Source organism: Poeciliopsis prolifica, unplaced genomic scaffold (assembly GCF_027474105.1).
Source record: "Poeciliopsis prolifica strain line A6 unplaced genomic scaffold, Auburn_PproV2 SCAFFOLD017, whole genome shotgun sequence".
Classification (NCBI taxonomy): Eukaryota; Metazoa; Chordata; class Actinopteri; order Cyprinodontiformes; family Poeciliidae; genus Poeciliopsis; species Poeciliopsis prolifica.
In genome coordinates, this window is record NW_026562392.1 from 7,500,449 (window position 1) to 7,520,132 (window position 19,684).

The following is a 19,684-nucleotide window of genomic DNA, read 5'->3' on the forward strand; positions in this document are numbered from 1 at the left end:
ACTTCTTTGACTATTCAAAGATTAAAAAAAAAAGTCATAACTATTAACACAGTGAAACTTAACAGTTTATTGGCATCACACACCAAACAGTTTTCATAAAAAGAGGAAATGTATCAAGTATAGGCTATGAAAGTGCAAACAGCATTTTAAGAATTAGTTGCTTTACAATAGAAAATCTTAATGAGTTACAAAAAGTCATCATTTCTTAAAATAAGTCACCTAGAGATCAAAGGTGAAATATAAGTAAAGTAAAACCTTCTTCTTGATTTGCAGCCATTACAAACCCAGCAAACTATTTGACCAACAAACATGTCTCCTGTGGTCAGGACCCTTGAATCTATCATCACTTCCATCATCCATATGGCACTAACAGTTTAAATTCTTGAGCCTTGTATGAAAGCAAAAAACAAAAACAAAACAAAAAAATGCTGCTAGATTTAGTGTTCCTCTATGTGTCAACTTTTATAAGATAATTTACTCGAATCAGACATGAGTCTGTACATAAACAAAATGAGTTCCTTAAAGTCAAACATGATTGTTTTTCATGTTGAGTTACTCACAAGTCATTAATAAAAGCAGAAAGACCTACGTTATATTGCAACTTTCCTCAGATACATGATGCACATACATTTGTATTTCAATGATACAAATAACTTGCCTTTTTTTAATCAAATAAACATCGGGCACAGAATACTCACAATACTTTAACAGTTACATATCTTATCAAACCATTTAACCACCTGTTTTGTCCATCAGTGTATTGTGTGAATGAGCAAAAATCCTCATGCTACAAAGATCTGGATTTAATAATAAAACAAAAAAGACTGGAGTTTGTGTTCCTGCCAAATGTCACGAGAGAGAGACTCCTTTAAGGTAACAGGTGTTTTTGTGTCTGTGTGGACAGCACTCAGAAAAAGGTGGAAAAAGAACCGAATCATGAAGACTGACATGAAGGCACTGTAATTTCAGCTTCACAGAGAAGTGCTTCAAAGATATGAATTCCCCATTCACACAGTTGGGGAATTTCTCTATGCACTACCCTGCAGAGATTAATACACCGAAGCACAACTTGAGCAGTAATAATTAATAAAAATAAGACTGGGAGTGATTGCCTTGTTTTCTTATTGGCTGCCCTTCCCTGGTGCATATGAACCGGACCAATCGTCTTTCGCATTAAACATTCAGCGCAAACATCATTTTCACACGATCTACAACCGAATTCAAAGCATTCTCTGCAGAACGTGGGAGCTGAATCAAACAGAGCGCTCCCCTTCGCCCCCTCCCTCCTCTGGATCTGTCAGCATTTCTCATTTTTTAAGCTCTGAGAACGCTTCCTATTCAGCCTGATCCTTGGAGATGAATATCCATTGTCAAGACCATTCTGAAATATTTTTGAGCAGGCCACCTGCTTTTTCAGTTGAAGGAATAACCTTTTTCTCTCTCTCTCTCTCTTCTTCAAAGTTTCTCATAATATCCACTACCACTGCAGTGTTAAACTATTCAGTGTCACACAGCACACAAAAGCTTTTAGTGAGTGGGATTTGAAAAGAACACTGAACCACAAGCTCAAATAAAAATATGGCTCAGGATGTTCACATTTAGGGTTTCTGAGATTGTGATAATCAGGCACAATTTGCTTTTAAAAAAAATCCACTTGGTGACTGCAAACTGTGCTTTTATTAGTCAGTGTTTGGCACCTATGAAGAAAGCAGATTTGGACGGCAACAAGAACCATCTCTTGATCTGCATCCTATATAAAAAGATGATGTATGAATATTATAGCAACATATTTCATTTTCATCAAGATAGAATTTCTAATTTGTTTCAGATCATCTTAGTGTCGTTGCAGTGTGTGCTCACAATACTAAAAAAATAGAATAAAATAATCAGTGGTCTGTTTTCACTGCTGGCCTACAGTTCCTGCACTGGATTTAAACTGTAAATGCTTCTTTACATGCTCCCTCCCAATGTATATATATTCTTCATTCGCAGTACATTCGACACCAGCAGCTCCAGCCAGGCTGCTTTCCAATCTGTAGTGGTTTGTGGACTTCAGTGAACTTCCTCGTCGTCCCAGCCAGGCGACTCAAGCCAAGTGCATGTGGTCCTCCCACTCAGAAGAGCTGGTGCTGGGCAGCTGGTCAGAGGCATAGTCAGACGGTGGACTGTCAACATGGCAGCTCTTAGAGCTCGCACACTCGCCATGCTCTCCACTTCTGTCAGGCGCCGCCGTGTAAGGTAGCTGCAAGGTGTCCAACCCCACCAGATCCAACTGAGTGGGCCTCTCGGCGACAGCGCTCTCCTTCTCCTCCGAGTTGCTCGGCTTCTGCGTGCAAAACCCCGCGTCTGCCATCGCCTCCTGAGGTTTCCTGTCATTGGGGAAGACAATGAAGCCGCCTTTCTCGTCGTCTTGTGCGCATCCTTCTCTGCCTTCAGGAAGCAGAGCCACGCTGGGGTCAGTCGGTGGGACCAGGGTGATGCCCTGCGGATTCATGTCGTGAAACCAAGCCATGATGTTTCCGAGCAGATTAGCGTTTGTTGTCAAGGCAGACGACGACGACGCTTCGTTGCTGCCGCACGTGTTCGAGTCTGTGGAGGAAGAGAAAAGGCCAGTGGAGGAGTTGCTGCCTAACCGAGTGGCTGCTTTATGCACCTGGAGTCGGATGTCACAGTGCTCCACGTAGGGGGCGCCACTGGGGCCGGGAGGGTACTGGCCGCTGATGTTGCCCAGCCTGGCCAAGTTATCGGCTCGCTCCAGCAGTTCTGAGCTGCTGAGTGAAGCTCTGGGGAGGACGTCAACGCCCAGAGTGGACTGCTCAAGTCTGGAAGGCAAGGAAGTACCGATCGCACCAAGCGAGGCTTCGTTGGCCAGGGCATCGTGACTGGAGCCGATCTCTGTCATCCTCGAGTCTTGGAGAGAGAGCTGAATGGCCAGTAAAAGGTTTGGGTCATCCTCATCCAGGGAGTCGAGACCCTGCAAGAGCAAACAGGATGCAGGATGTCAACAACGCGAGCTGAAAAATACTGTCTGTTTTAGGGGTCTGCAACCTGCAGCTCTGAAGCCACAAGAGGCTTTTTGCACTTTCCACAATGGCTCTTAATAACTTTGGCTAAAAATGGACAGGAACAAGCTAATGCTTTTAAATAAAGATACAATAACAAAAGCAGGATTTTTAGTTGGTTTATATTTGTGCTTTTCTGAAATACTTGCACTGAACTTCCTTAAAAGAAAACACTAGAAGTACCAGCAATGTGTTAGGACGTGTCTCTCGTCACTACAGAAATCTGATTTAAAAGAAAAAACAAAAAAAGATAGACATCATTTTTCATGTTTCTTTATTTTAATCCTAAAAAATATAAACTTTTAAAAAATATTTTATTGATATGGAAAAAGTTGGAACCTGGTAGGAAGCCTTTATCACTTGTCAGTGAGTTTCTGTAAGCAAGTCTGCAAATATAAGGTTTACTAAAGAATAGTAACTCAAAACTAAGCCAATTTTTCTTTTCATTTTAATTAGGCTAATGCCAAAGTAAAGAGAGCATGCCACCTGTTGTAAATATTGATTATTTAACCTGACATGGTTTCCCAGCTGAAAGCCTTGAGCTCATATGAACCCTGTTAAATGTGCACTCACCATCAAATGACCTTGTCTGCGGCCACCGCCGACATCCTGGGCTTCTTTTGTTGGAAATAAATAGACAACAAAAAAAACAAAAAAAAAAAACACACGAGTCAAAATTACAGTCATTAAGCTGACTCTACAGCAATTTAATTCATAAGCAATTATCACATGTGCTCCATTTATTTCCAGTTTAGAGCACATGGCTACAACCACCTGGCAAAATACTGACCTTCAGAGTTTAAGCAGAAAATGGACTAATTATGAGCATTTAACTGAAATGAATAAATGGTCCTTGGCACAGCGGTTCCTCTTTGCAGCCTTCAAAAATGGCAAATCACCTCACACGAACAAAATAAATGTGATGAACAAGACTGACTGATTTAAAATACTGGGCTGCTCAGTTGTAATTTTTCTGATTTTGTTTATTCAAATAAAGAAAAAAAATCCTGGATTACTTTGGAAATTAGCTTTGAAGTTCAGGATATTCGAAGAGAAGTGCTAAATGGTTATAAGCAGTTATAATCCAACTTGCAGGATAAACTTTCTTGGGGTCTAAACTTTGTACAAATTCATATTAGTTGGTCCAAGAGGATGAAAGTAAAGCTCGGCCACCGTCTCCAGTCTCATCAAGTTTATATCTGAAATAAACAGTTAAATGTCTTCACCTAAATAAAATATGGTTCAGAACTAAGAGTAACTAAAGAAACCTATAGAGTCTCTGGAATAGTGTGTTAAAATATTACAAATTCAACATGTATACCATAATAATACCATTACTAAAAGTAATGGTATTATTAATTGGTTTTATTTTTTGGCCAGCTCGCTGTGTGTCGCACACTTCTGCCCAGAAGGGCCCTCTTGAAAATGAGATCCAGATCTCCATAGGGTTTACCTGGTTAAATAAAGGGAATTTTAAAAAAAGTTGCATTTCTAAGTAATATTTAGGACACACCCAAAAGGTAGCATTTAGGGTGTGTCCTAAAACCTTAGTTAAGTTAGAGACTTCTTCTAATTTCTCTTTAATAAGTCCCAATAAATATCACATTAGAGATGGAATAATAAAAAAAAGGATCATGGTTTTTCATTTTCCTACAACTTTACAGTGATCTTATAGCAGAACTCACTTCAAATCTCCACAAATATGTATCTTTGCCCTTTTTTAAATACATATAATTATCAATAGTAGGTGTTCAATTAGTCTTGAAAAGTTTCCTAATGTGAGAACCAGCAGCAAAAAAAGCAACTCTTTTAACTAAAGCGAGTAGCATGTGACAAATCAAGAAGAATTCACAGAATAAATCTTGCTAGTAGCTGAGGATGATTCTCTGTTGATTTTTAACATTAAACATAACAAAAGCAGACAAGAAAATAACAGCAGTACCTAAAGTGGAGTCGCTGAGATCGTCAGGGTCAGGTGTGTTACTTCGGACACTGGACATGTCCCCTCGTCTTCGCTGCCGATGTCTCCTTCTGTACTGGAACTCCGCATATTCCTTTAAGCAAAACCAGGCAATGCCATTAACATTAGAACAACTAACCCCAGTAGCACTTGTCATTAATGATCAAAAACAAGCTGTAAACCGGCCACTTTGATTTATATGTTGAGTTTGATGGGCTTTGAACGCATCGGTCCTGTTCGGAAAGGGAGAAAATACTTGAGCTGGAGTTACTGGATTCACAACATAAGAAGTGGAGTAAAAAGGTCTACTTGTGCAAAAACTAACTCATCTCAGCAGTGAGGGTAATACCTCAATATTTTTTTGACTTATTTCTAACTAGTGTTATTTTACAACTGGAAAAACATACTGAATGCACCTCCAGATGGTTGATGATTTGCATATAGCAATCATGCACTATAGACACTTCCCTCTTTCCCAGAAACAAGAAGCAGTAGCAGCAGCTGCTGAGCCAGGAGTTTATCGTTTGATATATGAAACGGTCATAAACTGAACATCCAACCTTACAATTCATGTACCATTTCTTTGACATTTGCTACAGATTCACTTCTAATGGGCAGAAAGTAATATAGCACCCAGCGTTCAATTAGCCAAAAAGCCATTTTCTAATACAGTATTTCTCTTTATTACAGGGAGAGAAACTGTGCTGCAGATGATCATTATAGAAAGAAAATACAGTGCAAAGTGATACTAATGAAATGTACCACTCACTGGAGCATAAATGTTGCAGAATCAATTAAGCAAATCTCTTAATGTGAATGCGCAGTTTTAATTGGGAGATAATCTATAAACGTTTTACTGAGAAGTAACAATTGAGCAATGTTAATATGGTAAGAATAAAAGGACTGCGAGCCAATTATGACATATACGAATTGCAGGTCTTTTATAAGAGTGATGCACCTAATTTAATAGATAAAAACTTTAAAAAAAAAAGTATAATCCAGAAAATCAAAGGATATCCCATAATTATTACTAATGATTCAATAACAAAACATTTCTGATCAGTAAGTGTGTGTGTGTGTGTGTGAGGGTGTGTGTGTGTGTGTGGGTGTGTGTGTGTGTGTGTGTGTGTTCAACAAAGTAATGAAAAAATAATGTTCATTTGCCTTCACAGTAATCACAAGTTGATATCAGTTTGGAGTTGAAGCTCTGAGTTTGGGAGCTGTTACATGGTCGAATGCTAAATAAATAAAAATTTCAATACATCTGCCATAACGCTCCCATAACTAGTTAGGGTTCTCATGAATAAGTTACACGTCCTGCATTTTTCAGAACCCGATATTTAAAACTTCAAAAAACGATCAAGAGTATTTCTCAGTCAATCTTTTCATTCATTAGCAAAAGTCACCGAATCACATTCATATATAATCAAAAGGCTGTCAGCCAAATTCTGTCTTTTATGTTCCCACCGTGCTAAAAATAGCCCCACTATGAAGTGATGTGGCGGCATTGTAAGAAGCATGGAGCGGGCCCATCTGTAGCTGTGCCTGTGAGGCGGTGTCAGCCAGCTTTGATTAGTTACCACCGTGTTCCAATTAGCTGCTGCAGCAGAGAAACGGCAGCTCTTAATCAGGGGACGGATATTTTAAAAAAAGCATCTGGTGAGAATATTTACTTTGTGCTATTAGAAACACAAGCCCATACTAATCTGACAACAAAGTAGCCTCCAGCCCTGTTTGTTATGTAGAAGCACGAGAGAACAAGGGGAGGAGGTGAGATGATCATCTGATCTACGAGTCCACTGGTAATTTGTTCTTTTGAAGAGGAGCAACGCTTCTCTGGCTCATTAAATCTGTTCTCCTGTTTTGTGTACTTGCGCTTCAAATGGCCTTTAGATTACAAAGTACTTTACTAAAATAAAAATGATCCTAACGATCTTAAAGAGTGATGGATAATAGTCTTGTAAAATCTTGTTCTGTTGGATTTACGGTGACTGATGCGTTGTGGGAAACTGAAGCGCCGTGGCAGGCGAGTCAGAGGTGACATTGTTACACACCAATTTGGAGGGCATTTTTCCACCCTAACATCAACCTAAGTGATCCACACTTTTCAAAACCCGGCTCTCCCGGAAAGAAGATTACAGTCCCTGTGCTGCGTGGAGATGCACGGCGAGAAGGAGTGAAATGTCTGAGCCTCCTCATGGAAACACTCTGCTGTCAGTTTTACCGCGGAGAGGCTGAGATAAAACATGAAAGACGATGTTAATATAGCAACAAAGAATTTTTTTTTCTCCCCTTATTTCTTCGGGAGCTGTTTGATACCAGCTTTCAGCTAAATAAGCTCTGGTTGTGGGTTTTATTATTGTTTTATCTACGGACAACTGCAAAGAAATTATTGGCAGATTTTCTGTTTGTCATTATCCGGGAACACTCAATTTACACACATTATTTATTTTGTGGCTGCTAAACTAAAACATATTATTACAGTTCTAATATTGGCATTCATGTTTTGATACATAAACACATGCAAGATAATAATGTTTTGCAATCACTGCTCAACTTGAGCCACCTACTTAAAATAACCAATTAATAAATCAGTATTTAAGTACCGAGACCAATTATTAGTCTGGTGGCTGAAACTAAAGGCTCCCTTATTATATGTACTTGTGATGGAAGACCAAAGAACAATCTGAAATTGGTGACTACTAATTTAGTAGAAGTTTTGAAAGAAAATCTGTATATTGCACAAAATATTAGCTCACATTGAAACTGCATCTATTTTAGAAAATAAATTATAGTGACAAAGCATCTCATCTTGTTGTAAAAGGCTTACATTTTATTGTCAAATTGTTTTCATGTTATATATTCCACTTTTATTTTTGTTATTGTTGCCCATTTGTCTTGTCCACAATGACTTCCTGGTCAGACAAGACCTCTGTCACAATAAATGTGACAGGTTTTTATCTGGTTAAATTAAGGTTTAATAAAAAAAAATAGGTTCTCGTTTAATCTCCACAGAGCCCTGTCCTCAATCCTATTGACACACATACCCTATATTTCATAACTGAGGAAACAAACCAATTTAAAGGGACATTTGAATACAAATCAGGAAAAATGTATAACTTTAGCTTTCAGTGGATTGAAGAAACCTCCTTATTTTCAAAACTTCCCTAAGTTGTACATTATCGGTCCACCATGAAAACAACAAAAACACTTTTCATAAATACATGGAGAATATAATTAATCTAAAAACCATGTCTATATTGGTTGTATTTAAACTTCAGACCAGAATTGTCATAAAGGAGTAGATTTCTCCATTAAGTCTGAGAACTTAATGGGAAACTATGCGATTAACACATATGAAAATTCAACATAAAAAATCCTGGGATTTCATTTTATATTTTAAGTAGGTTTGGACAGGCATGTGCATTTATAGCTTCTGCTGAGCATGCAGGAGAAATATATGTTTTTAACAAGCACCAGAGAAAAATTCTTGACATTTATTCTTTTGTCAGCTGACCTTTTTCACTTGCAGTGCAGCGGAGAGGGAAAAACTCTGAGGTATTGGTGATGGACACAGTTTAGACAAAGGAGATCATTCTTTGTAGCTACTTTTTCACTGAAACAGCTTTTTAAGTCATGTAATAGAACTGATCAAACATCAACATTGATCTTTTTTTCCCATAAATTTAAAACTATACAAAAAATAAAAAACGTCTACAAGGGAATGACAACCTTACATTGTAGAGAAATTAAGACTAAATCTATTATGTAAAGACAAGAGCCAGAACAAAACTAATGACTCTGTATGTTTACATACTATCAATCTATACAACTTGAGTGAAAACCAAAATGTACTGACCTAACTGTGCAGGTGAAGGCTGAGAGATGATAATCAAAGCAGATAGTTTTATGATTCTAAGTGTTGACCACAAATATCTGTAACTAATGTGCTATTAACCAGAGACCTAAACTCAGGCTTAGGCATTAGTGTGACACTTTTAATCATTGAAGAGCGCACAGGGGAACACTGTGCCATCTGGCTTGCTCCAGTGTGCAGAAAGCAATGGGGATCTTTGGACTGTCATGGTTTGTCAGTGCTGCATCAAAGCACATGTTTTATACAGGAATGGGATCAAGGTTTAGATGTTTGTTTTAATTTCGTAAGGTCTTGAGCTCCAGTAATCAACTAATTCAACAATTTATTAACTGTCATTAGCTGTGATATTAATAGAGAAGTGATACAAATACATTAAGCAAATGAAGCACCTTTAAATCAATAATAATTTATACTAAGAAATCATAGGTGTTGGAGCAAAGCAGCTTGTGGCAGGTTAGTTCAAATCAGCAAATCAGTGTGAAAAATTGCAAAGGATTACTTTGACTCAATATTTGGTGGGGTGTAATAATTAAGAGATGTTGTACATTTACCTTTTACATTAATAATATATTTGGCTAATTGGATGGACCGCAACTGTCTTCAACACTCACAATGGACATAGTTTATAAAGAGTGCTGGGCTAGGTCAATACTGGCCCACCCCCGACATTTTTAATTGAAGAATATTTTCATTCGCTAAGAAGTTTCTCATAGAAAATGAAACCTGCATCTCGAGAGAAAGAACAATGTAAAAATGAACAGAATGTTCCTATTTAAAAAAAAAAAAAAAACATCAAAAATTGTTTATACCCTTTAAAAAAGTAAAATAAAAAAACTAGTGTAAATTTCCTGGCATTACAGCAAACAAGTCATACTGAGAGATTAGCCAGCTTTCTGACTGGTTACATAATTCCAGTCTTTTTTTGGAAAAGCTTATTTGCTACAGACAGACCTTCTCCAAGAACTACAGAAAGAAAAGCACATGCCTTTCTGAAAGTGACCTTTGAGCAAGCAACAAAGGATAACCTGCACAACCTGGTAGCTGATAAGAAAAACAAGCTACCAAAGTGTTTGAGACGTGAAACTGATCAGTTTCGAAGAGGCCTCCTCTTAAGATGAAATTGCCAGCAAACAAACACAGACCTAACACTTCAGCTGGTTCCAAAACACCATTCACCAGTCACCCTTCTTACTATCAAGAAGACACTAAGGTTTGGAAAATCACAAGACAATGCCAACTATTATTACTGAAGACAATTTCAACAAATGCGAACATGTTAAAAAGATGTGATCAAGCTTTGAATGACAAAAAATAAATAAATAAAAATACTGGAACTGGGTAAAAATGTGTACTACACCTATTAAACCTTTGTTACTTCATGCCCTTTCATTAGGGTCAAAATAATCAATTTGCTGATCAGCCATTGACCTTTTCACATAATAACTTGAGCCGAAATAAAACATTGGCTACTGCTTGCATCTTTTGCTAGAAGTTTTTAAGCTCAAGCAACCAATAACATTTACATTTTGTTGATTTGCATGTTGAAATTTTGTATTTTAAGGTTTCCATAAAGTATATTCAGCGATTTTTAAAGCAAGAATGAATGTGTTCAGACCAAAGAAAATGACTTGAATATCTAAACTGACAATAATATTATAAAGCTTATACTATACATCAAACCAAGATATGAGAATGGTAATTACTGACTGATAAAAGTGGCAGCTGATTTCTTGTCACAACTTTTCCTGTGATGTACTTTTTGTTTTGTCTTTACACGCATGACTTGGTTACAAGTGCTAAGATGTACTGCAATAATTAGAAGTCGCTTCAAAAGGTCAAAAGATTTCTTCCAATCATCTGGGTGTCTAGGGTTACACTTAAAAGAAATGAAACCACAAAAATTACAATTTCTCAGTTGAGAGCTGTCACAGTGCACGGTTTAACAATATCTGAAGAAAATTACATAAACAGTTCTATGGTAAAGTTCAATTATATGTATGAGTGGAATACACATTATTTGGCTGAATTTGTTATTTAGTAAAACAAGTATATTCTTGACCAAAGTAGGTATTTTAAACAAACCCTCCTTTACCTCAGGTGATGCAAAGCCTAAATATTCCCAGTCCCATGTTCCACCTGCAAAACTGTTGGGAAAAAGACAGAAAATGATATCTATTAATAAAATACTTCTGCACAACTAACATCATAAAAATATTTAAAGCATTTAGTGATCTGCCTTTCTGTTCTCTACCTGCGTCTGGGAGCTTCAGGAGAGTCATTTGGGGCCACTCCTCTTGCCACTGAGGCCAGAAACTCTTGTCTCTTCTGCTGTACAAGACATGCAGCACGGATGATCTTGTGGCGAGGAGTTCGCAGGTAGGGCCTGTTGACCTTCTGAGCCAAGTCCTCAGTCACCATTTCCAAGTCGGTCTAGAAGCAAAAAGATGGTGAGCTGGCCTGAAAGATTGCTTCCCAGGAAAGTGAACTAAGTGTTTTTAGGAAATTAGTTTAATGTTCAATATATCTATGCATCCCCAGGTCACTCCAAACAGCACTCTGGTAAACGGGTTGGTGCTAAGCATAGAAAACTAAAAACGAATCATTTTCACAACGGGGAGGTACTCAAAGTTAATTCAGAGCCAGCAGAGAAATGTAGGAAGCCAATTAAAACATAAAACTTTACACTGTATTTACGTGTCTCTGACACTGAAAAATGTCTCCAACTGATTCAGCTTGCAAGAGAGCAAGACCTTCTCCATATTTGAGAACAATGAAGGTTCTCTGTTTTGTTTTTATGACTAATCTTTGTGCCATGAAACATGTTTTGGAAAGGTTAGCAGTGTTTTGGAAAAGTCAGAGTGAAGGTGGAAATAAACACTTTTTTTAGAATAAACACAGAGACTTCTGTTTTACTAATGCTAGCTGTTTTACTAACACTTGTTAAATTAACATGCAAAGATTTAAAATGTTAAATTCTTAATAATTTTGTATTTATTTTAAAAAATATTATTAAAATCCTGTTTTACAGAATCACTCATTTTGATTTTAAAAAATAATTAAGAGCAAACAAGAGAATAGCTAGAAAAAGGGTTTTCAAGTTGTTGTTGTAGCATCTTCAAAACTTCCAAAGAAAAATATTTATACCGTCACATTTAAGTTGGTATCTTAGTTTATTAATCGTATTACTGTTGCAAACTAAGTAGTTTGTCAGGAGTTTCACTACTTAACCTTGTTCCCTCCCAATGCTACATTTGACACATCAGATGCTGGCGGTATAGAAACATTCTTCTGCCGACCATTTAATGTTCAACATACCTTGACATCAAAACCTCTTCAGTCCCTGTTAATTGTATAAAATAATCATACATTTGTATTTTAATTTAACTGCAATACTTTAGAAAAGCCCATTCTGTGTCAGTACTAGTATTCATACACCCAATAACAAAACGATGAGATGTGCTGCTTTAACAGTGGTGTGTGGGGAAGATCATGAGCTATAAATCTTTAGCCCCCCCATCTGTAATAGCCTATGTAAGATGGCCTTCCTGTGGAAGTTGGTATTTCTTTTCAATAAAATGCTCTGAAACCTGCATAAGCTCGTAGATCTCCTTCTTTGTGCTTTTGGGCTCTAGAAAGAACCCATAAGGATAAGAGCACTTTAGGATGCGGCGAGTCTTCAGCAGCTCTAGGACCGCATCTTCAATAAACGTAGTATCAGGGGGGCCTCCTTCCCCTAAACAAGACAAGTAGGAAGAGTCAGAAAACACAATTTAGCACAGCCTTTTGATCCCACCTACATTATTTCACTTTAGTTTTAGAAATCCGAGAAACAAAGCACCTATACAAAATTAATTCCAGGCTTCGTTCTTTTAAGTTGCATATGTAGTGTCAAGAGGTGCACTGCCATTTATGTGTTATGAATTTCAATTCTCTTGCATTACGCTGACTCTAATTGTCTAATTTGAATACATTTCTTCCCCAAGAGGGCTCTGTGAGGAAAAAAAAAAACTACATTTTACATTACAAAAAAAGAGAAAAATGCAAGAAGGCAGTCTTTTTTTGGAGTTCAGATCTTTATCTATACAATGGAACATACTAATGAGTAAATATGATGACTGGACATGCATCTCCAACTATCTGGGGGTCGACTTTAAGGACGACATGATTTTATGCATCAAATTATAATAAAACTAAATTGCTTTGTATTAGAAACAAAACCTATCTTTGCTAACCAGAAGCATCTTTTAGAGATTTGAGTTAAAATGTGTCTGGATGATTTCTAGAAACTGTGCTGAAATTATATTCTATATCTGAAAGAAAAATGTTTGAGCAAATGTCATGGATCTGTGGTAATGTTTGACACATTCAGTGGTGCTCACAGGGAATTTGGGTGCAATTATCTGCAAAGTAAATATAAGCAAACAGTGAAAGAGTGGTAGTAATAAGCATCAGTTATTGCATCATTTAAATCTTAAAATGCAGCTGATGATATTTTGAGCTTTTCTAATGAACACAGCATTGTGCAGTAAATCAGCAGGAAATGCTTCTGGCTATTTATGTTGTGTTCCATTATGCTCTAGAGCTGGAATTTGGAAAATGGCAAAGTCCAAGTAAATAAAAAATCAGAAAATCCGACTGTACTTTTCAGAAGCTCAGTATACCCTGTTAAATACTACAAATGTGCCTAATTAAGTGACGTTCCTAGGTATTTTTACTCTCATACCGCAGTTTAACAATGTTTACTACCAAAGATGGAGACAAAATTGTAGATAAATGTGTGATGAAAATGAACACTGTCATGGTAGACTGAACACTCACTTCCACTGAGGGCTCGACTGAGCTGCTCCATCTTCTCTTTGGCTGTTTTTAACAGGCGCTGCTCAAGCTACGAGAAAGACACAATGTTGTATTGTTGCGTTAAACAGCATTAGGAACTTTGCCTCGCCAAACAATGGACAGAGATGAAGTTAAACGGAGCAGTGCAGAGAAGAGATGAATTCTGTAATAAGATTGATTTATAGACTTGATACGCCATAAAATGACAACCAGCCACTGTTTCCTGAAAAGTTCCTTCTTCTTTATGTTTTTAGGACAATAAAGAAAAGATTCTACTGCAACATTTATTACAATTACCTGTGTACACTGACTTCTCAAAATGTTAACATGGTATCAGATGTCAAATACCAAGGTTAAAAAAAAGAACAGTTAATTACTTCAGCTGTTACTTAATATCATTGTACATTATAACATTACAGTTGGTTAACACAAAAAGGTTTAACCTTTGTAGATTAGGACTGAAGAATGAATGCATGTCTGCGAGATAAGTTTCCCCCAAGGTTTCTTGGCCTGCATGCCTGTCAGAATAATATGCAAATGAAACAACAGAGGGAGGCAAAGTTTACCTGATAGCTGTGCTCATGGTTCTTGAAGCGTGTGTAGTAGTGCATAAAACGATCAAGTTCCTGAAAGCTCTTGTGCTTCTTCTCTGCCTGCAAAACCGTGACGAGACAGTCACAGTCAATAAACTCCTGAACATGTTGTTCTCCCTAACAGACAAAGTGTTAATACCTTGCATCCGAGGAGTCAAAGGAGAAATCTGTACTGATGATTGGGAGGAATGCAAACTGAGACTAAGAATGAGCTTCTTTTCACCTGTGAGACGGGAGACTTTGTGACGGGATACGTGTGCAATTTGTGTTTTCAATGACTTTACGCTCACACTATTAAGCAAAAAAAGAAGCACTCCTTTAAGTTTTTGATGAGGTATTGAATGATAAAATCAACAGTTTTTTCTCCCAACAAAAGCTGCCCTTGGCTACCCCTTAATGAATAAAATATGAGGTTCATGTGGTTTACTACATATTTCTTTCTGTTTCATAAATAAGAGGATTAAGAAAAACCCTGCCAGTGTATTACAATTGCCTTTTTGTCAATATAATTTAACAAAACACTGCTTTTGCTGGCATAGTTTATTGAGTGTTTGGACTAAATGTATGAACAATATCAACTGCACATATATTTGCCTTCTCATAATCCCCTTTCTGGTTCTTTTTACCATAACAGTGCAAACAGTACCTTCTCTCCATTTGTTCATAACTATCAAATTAAATACTGAGTTGTTCTACAGCTCAATGCTTTCGAGAAGAAAAAAACAAAACAAAAAACTAATAAACGGAGAAGAAGCCTGGGCTGCCTGCAAAATATTTATTTTACATCATCGCAACAGGAGGCTACTCAAATAACAGCTGCCGTCACGCAACCGTGTCTGCTCCCTGTTGTCACACATGGCTGTGAAATCTTATTTAAGACAGTACATCTTACTGGGATGGAATCACTGCAAATAACGTACAACTCTTATATAACAGAATCCAATTCCAGTGTGACAGTACCTCTTCTGTCATTTCCTTCGACTGTTCCACCACCTGCTGGATGACTTCGTAACGGGTGCAGCGGTAGTAGCCGCCGGTTGAAGAGCTGTGCTTTTTCCACTCCTCCAGGCAGATCCAGCAGAAGTCGTACTTACACTGGGAGAGCAGAAAAGCAGAGTCTCGTTTACAGCATCTGCTGTAGTTAGATGCTACTCCTGAGACTAGAGAGCAAAGTAATAATATTCATTTACCCTACCCTGTGGTAAATCAGAAGCTGAGATCCAGCTCAATTGATTTAACTATTGATTTTTTTTCCCCACCACTTTAAAACCTTGAAAATGAATTGAATTACAATCAGTTACAAAAGATAAGCGAATGGAAAACTTTTAGTCAGAAGGTAAAATTATTTACTTGAACAAAGCTTCTCATTTATTTGTCTTAACAGACAGAGGATAAAGGAAAATTTATGTTTTGCATCATAAAAGTAGCTCTTAGGATGTCGTAGTTCCTTGCAGTCTGCTGCCACCAGAAGACACAGCGACGACATTAGCGACCAGTCCCATCGGCACTGCTGAATAACAAATGCATCAAGTGCTTGAATCTGCAGCGTGTTTGCATCTAAGTAATTTCTCTCCATGTCACAAGTGCTTCTATGGGTGACAAGCTAGCCGACACAAAGGGCTGACATCTGTGTTGTCCTGGTAACCCTACACTTACATGACACTTCAGAAAAACCAATGCGAAAGCTAAGAATTGGGGGGAGGGGCGGGTGAAGGGGAAGTGGTAAATGGAAGTACAGACACAAACAAAGAGGGTGTAAAATGGACACACAAAAGGGGAGGGAAAAAAGTGCAAAGAAAGAACAGAAGGAAGAAGATGGCAGTTCCTTGGCAACACTGTCTCCTATGTTTCCCAGCAGTGAGGTTAAAACCATTTTTTACGAGGTAATAACAGGTCAAGAGGCTCGGCCTCAGATGGCCTTTCAGCACGCGAAGGCAGCTCCATTTCACCAAAGTGAATCGCAAGTCTCTAGTCAGCCCCAGTTGAGGAAGCAACAGGATTGTCACATAAGCAACATCACGCCAGTATGACTGTTGTGTGCTTCTTTTAGGAAAACGTGCAACAGTGATAGCAGGGATTGAAGTTTGGACTTATCAAGTCACATACCATCACAATTTCTCTTCTCCAAAAATATTCTTGACACTAAAAACCTTGAAAGTTTAGACAAAAAAACAAACAAACAAATCTTTAGATTTTCATCTATTTGTGCAATTTTCACAAGCTGTGTAAAATCTAACACTTGGTACAAGGCCATTCATGTTGCACAAATTAATTTGCAAAAGTAAGAGGGAAAAAAAAATCTTATCTGCAAAAAACAGAAAAATCCACAGAATCTGGCTTACAGAGAGCCCTGAGAAATCCATCTAATTTCAAAACAGCTTTCATCTTTTAAACCCAATATGTTACAAAGTGAATACACTCTATCTCCTAAAAACTATAAACTCACCTTTTAAAATAAACACTCTTCAAAGAAGAACCTAAAGCTCTTATGTTCTAACAGTTCAAATAAAGCACATATTTTTAGCTTGGCTCACTACATTAGTTGGCTTACTCTGTTTTCTCTGGAGTTTGCTTCTTTTAGGGAAAGTCTTTAGTCTGAGCTCTCTACGGATTTGTTGTAAGACTGTCTGCAACCGGAGATCCTTTCTGCCCACACAATCCCCATCTGACTTGTTGATGAAACGTGAAATATATAAATAATAATATTATTTATCCCAAATGGAAATGAAAAGTATTTTTGAATTGAACTATAGTCTTCATAATCATATATTACACTTTTACCATGTCATGTTGTATTTTTGTTGAAAACAAGTCTCTCTGAAAATGAGAACCAATATCTAAATAAGATTACTGGTATAAACAGTGTAAATATTAAAGTTACAACCCTTGAATCTGATCAAAGCTTTGTAAAGTATCATAGCTGAGAATTTTAAAGGAAACAGTCTCTCCGTCACACTTGCAAGTATGTTGGCAGAAACCTCCCACAGATTTATCGGCTGAAGGATTTGAACATTTTGGTGAAGCTGATCCCAAAGCCTTTTTAAAAGGTGGAGGTCAGATGACTAACAGAACACGATCCTCCTTTTAAAAGGCTTGCTGTGCAGCAGAGTTTGGATTGAGTTCACCGTCCTTCAGCCTGACAACACTGAAACCTTTCAGATAAGTTCCTTAAGGTAAAACACAGCACAACTTGACAAAGTAACAAACATGTTGATTGAATATGCCTTGAAATGTTATTAAAAGCATCTGTAAACTAAAACGGCATCAAAACACCCCCAAACCATCATTTATCTTTAGCTAGATGTGTTGCCTTAGCAATAAGAATTTTTAGTTTGATCATCTGTCTGAGAAACGCTTTTCACCAGTTCTTCAGCCTTGACTACGTACAAGACTGTCGTTAGTCATTGCCAGAGTGGATGGTCCTTCAGTAGCCTCTTCCTGTTATTTGTGTAATTGGTTTCTTCCTAGAATCATGTTCTCTGTAAACATGTAAACCTGAAGTCCTCTTCAGGCTGTTGATTCACAGTCAGCGGGTAGCCGTTTGTTATTAAGTTGAGCTGTGAGATGGGAAAAGTTAATAATTCACATTGGTAGTTTTATCTTTTGTGTCTCCAAACTAGACTAGCCAGAATAGCACTAAGCAGAAACTGAGCTGCATACAGATAAGACAAATGAAGAAAAAAAGTATGAATCACTGACTCCTTCAGATATTGCAACTTTGCAGAGTTATTACTTGACTTCTCAAGAGGATCAAAGGAAATGTAGTATTCCCACATCTTACCCCTCTGGAACATCTCAACAGTTTCAAGGATGGAGTCTGTATGTGTGAAAATGGATCAAGAGACTTCAAAAGACGATCGACACTTCAGAATCACCATAGGTGTTCAGCAGAGTCAAAAGTATTTAGTCTGCAACTCCAAAACTATTTTTTATGTAAGGGGTTGTGATAGCGTTTTGGGTTTTTTTTCCGTTTTTTTTTTTCCAAATATTAAAACAGGTAAATAATTTGCTCCGTAAGATTAAATAAACCTTCTCATGTCTTAAACACATTGCTTGCAAATCGTATAATTGAAAAACTGCAAAAACTTGGAAAAATATACCTGGATGGTTTAAATAAAACATCAAAGCAAAAATTAAATGTATTGCTATCAAACAATATTCCACTTAGAGCTTAAAGGGATCCTAAATTTGCAGGAACAGGAAGAAGTGTGTCAGCATAGGAGATGTCAAATGGCTGTAGTTGTAGCTTATGAATTATCTATTCAGACTAAGTTGTTTTCTCAATATAATCTTGAGATTTACATCCGCTCATAATCTTCTTCATCAGGTTTAGTCATTTATGATGTTCTTTTTTCAGTTTGAGTTGATAATAAAATACACAATTCTACACAGAGCTGCAAAGTCTTGCAGTGCCTATTTCAGATCTTCATTATCTTCTTCCTTCCCCATCTCATCTGCGTTTCCTACGTTGTGTGACCTTTAGCATGTTGAACAATGTCATTTCTATTTGATGTGAACGTCAACAACCGTTGGCATTTGGTGTTAACGCCAACTGGTTAAATGTTACATTAGCCTTCGAAATGCAAATTCAGAGCAGTTGGAACATATTAGGCAATGTAGTCATTTGCGATGTGAATATTGGACCGACTGATATTGTCAAGATCATATATTTGCAATTTACTGCACAACTTTACTTCAATGAATTTTAAAAACAGGAATTAAATGCACAAAATAATACATAAAAGTTCCAACATTTGCCTACCTGCCCTTTAATATTCGCACTGGTGGCGGGCATTTGTCTAATCCAGTTGTACTCCAAGAGGTTTATGTTAATCGGCTTTATAACTGGAATATACATCCAGTTATATTCCAGTTTTGATTAAGTTTGGATCATTGTTAGATTGATGGAAACGTACCAAATTACTTTCAAATTTTCTCAAGCAGTTATGCTAAGATGAAATTATGAATAATTTCTCTTGATCTCTTAATTTTGGCCATGTATAAAGAACGCAGTATGAAGAACTTCTTAGATACTTATAGAACTCAAAAAGAAAACAGAACTCATGCTCAGTAGATGCTGTGTTGGTAAAAGGTTTGTGGAAACCATAGTTTTGTAACATACCTTAGCACACTGCATGTGATTGCAGCCCTCATTTTTCTGTATTGGAGACTTGCAGGTAGGGCAGGGTTTAGAATTGGAGAGCAACCATAAGCAATTTGCTGCATCCTCATAAGCCTCACTTACACCAGCCACTGCAACAAGAGTGGGGGAGAGAAGGAGTAAACACAACAAATAAAAACGTAATGAGATCAAATGAGAAAGATTATTACACCAGCATCAATACAAACTACTACG

The 19,684-nt window shown here is 37.3% G+C and overlaps 1 protein-coding gene across 3 annotated transcripts in view; it reads right to left on the reverse strand.

The window, feature by feature from the left end:
• Positions 1-52: 52 nt before the first annotated feature.
• The window catches only part of LOC129367506 (ankyrin repeat and IBR domain-containing protein 1-like), a 35,925-nt gene continuing 16,293 nt past the window's right edge, over positions 53-19,684 (reverse strand). For all 3 annotated transcript variants that reach the window (XM_055042013.1, XM_055042012.1, XM_055042014.1), the window contains exons 11-20: positions 19,451-19,581; positions 15,289-15,423; positions 14,302-14,388; positions 13,718-13,784; positions 12,487-12,632; positions 11,151-11,329; positions 10,992-11,043; positions 5,005-5,116; positions 3,636-3,679; positions 53-2,974 (exon numbers count right to left, since the gene is read on the reverse strand). In XM_055042013.1, the coding sequence (XP_054897988.1) occupies positions 2,087-2,974; positions 3,636-3,679; positions 5,005-5,116; positions 10,992-11,043; positions 11,151-11,329; positions 12,487-12,632; positions 13,718-13,784; positions 14,302-14,388; positions 15,289-15,423; positions 19,451-19,581 (1,841 nt within the window). In that variant the 3' untranslated portion in view covers positions 53-2,086. The remainder of the gene's footprint in view (positions 2,975-3,635; positions 3,680-5,004; positions 5,117-10,991; positions 11,044-11,150; positions 11,330-12,486; positions 12,633-13,717; positions 13,785-14,301; positions 14,389-15,288; positions 15,424-19,450; positions 19,582-19,684) is intronic.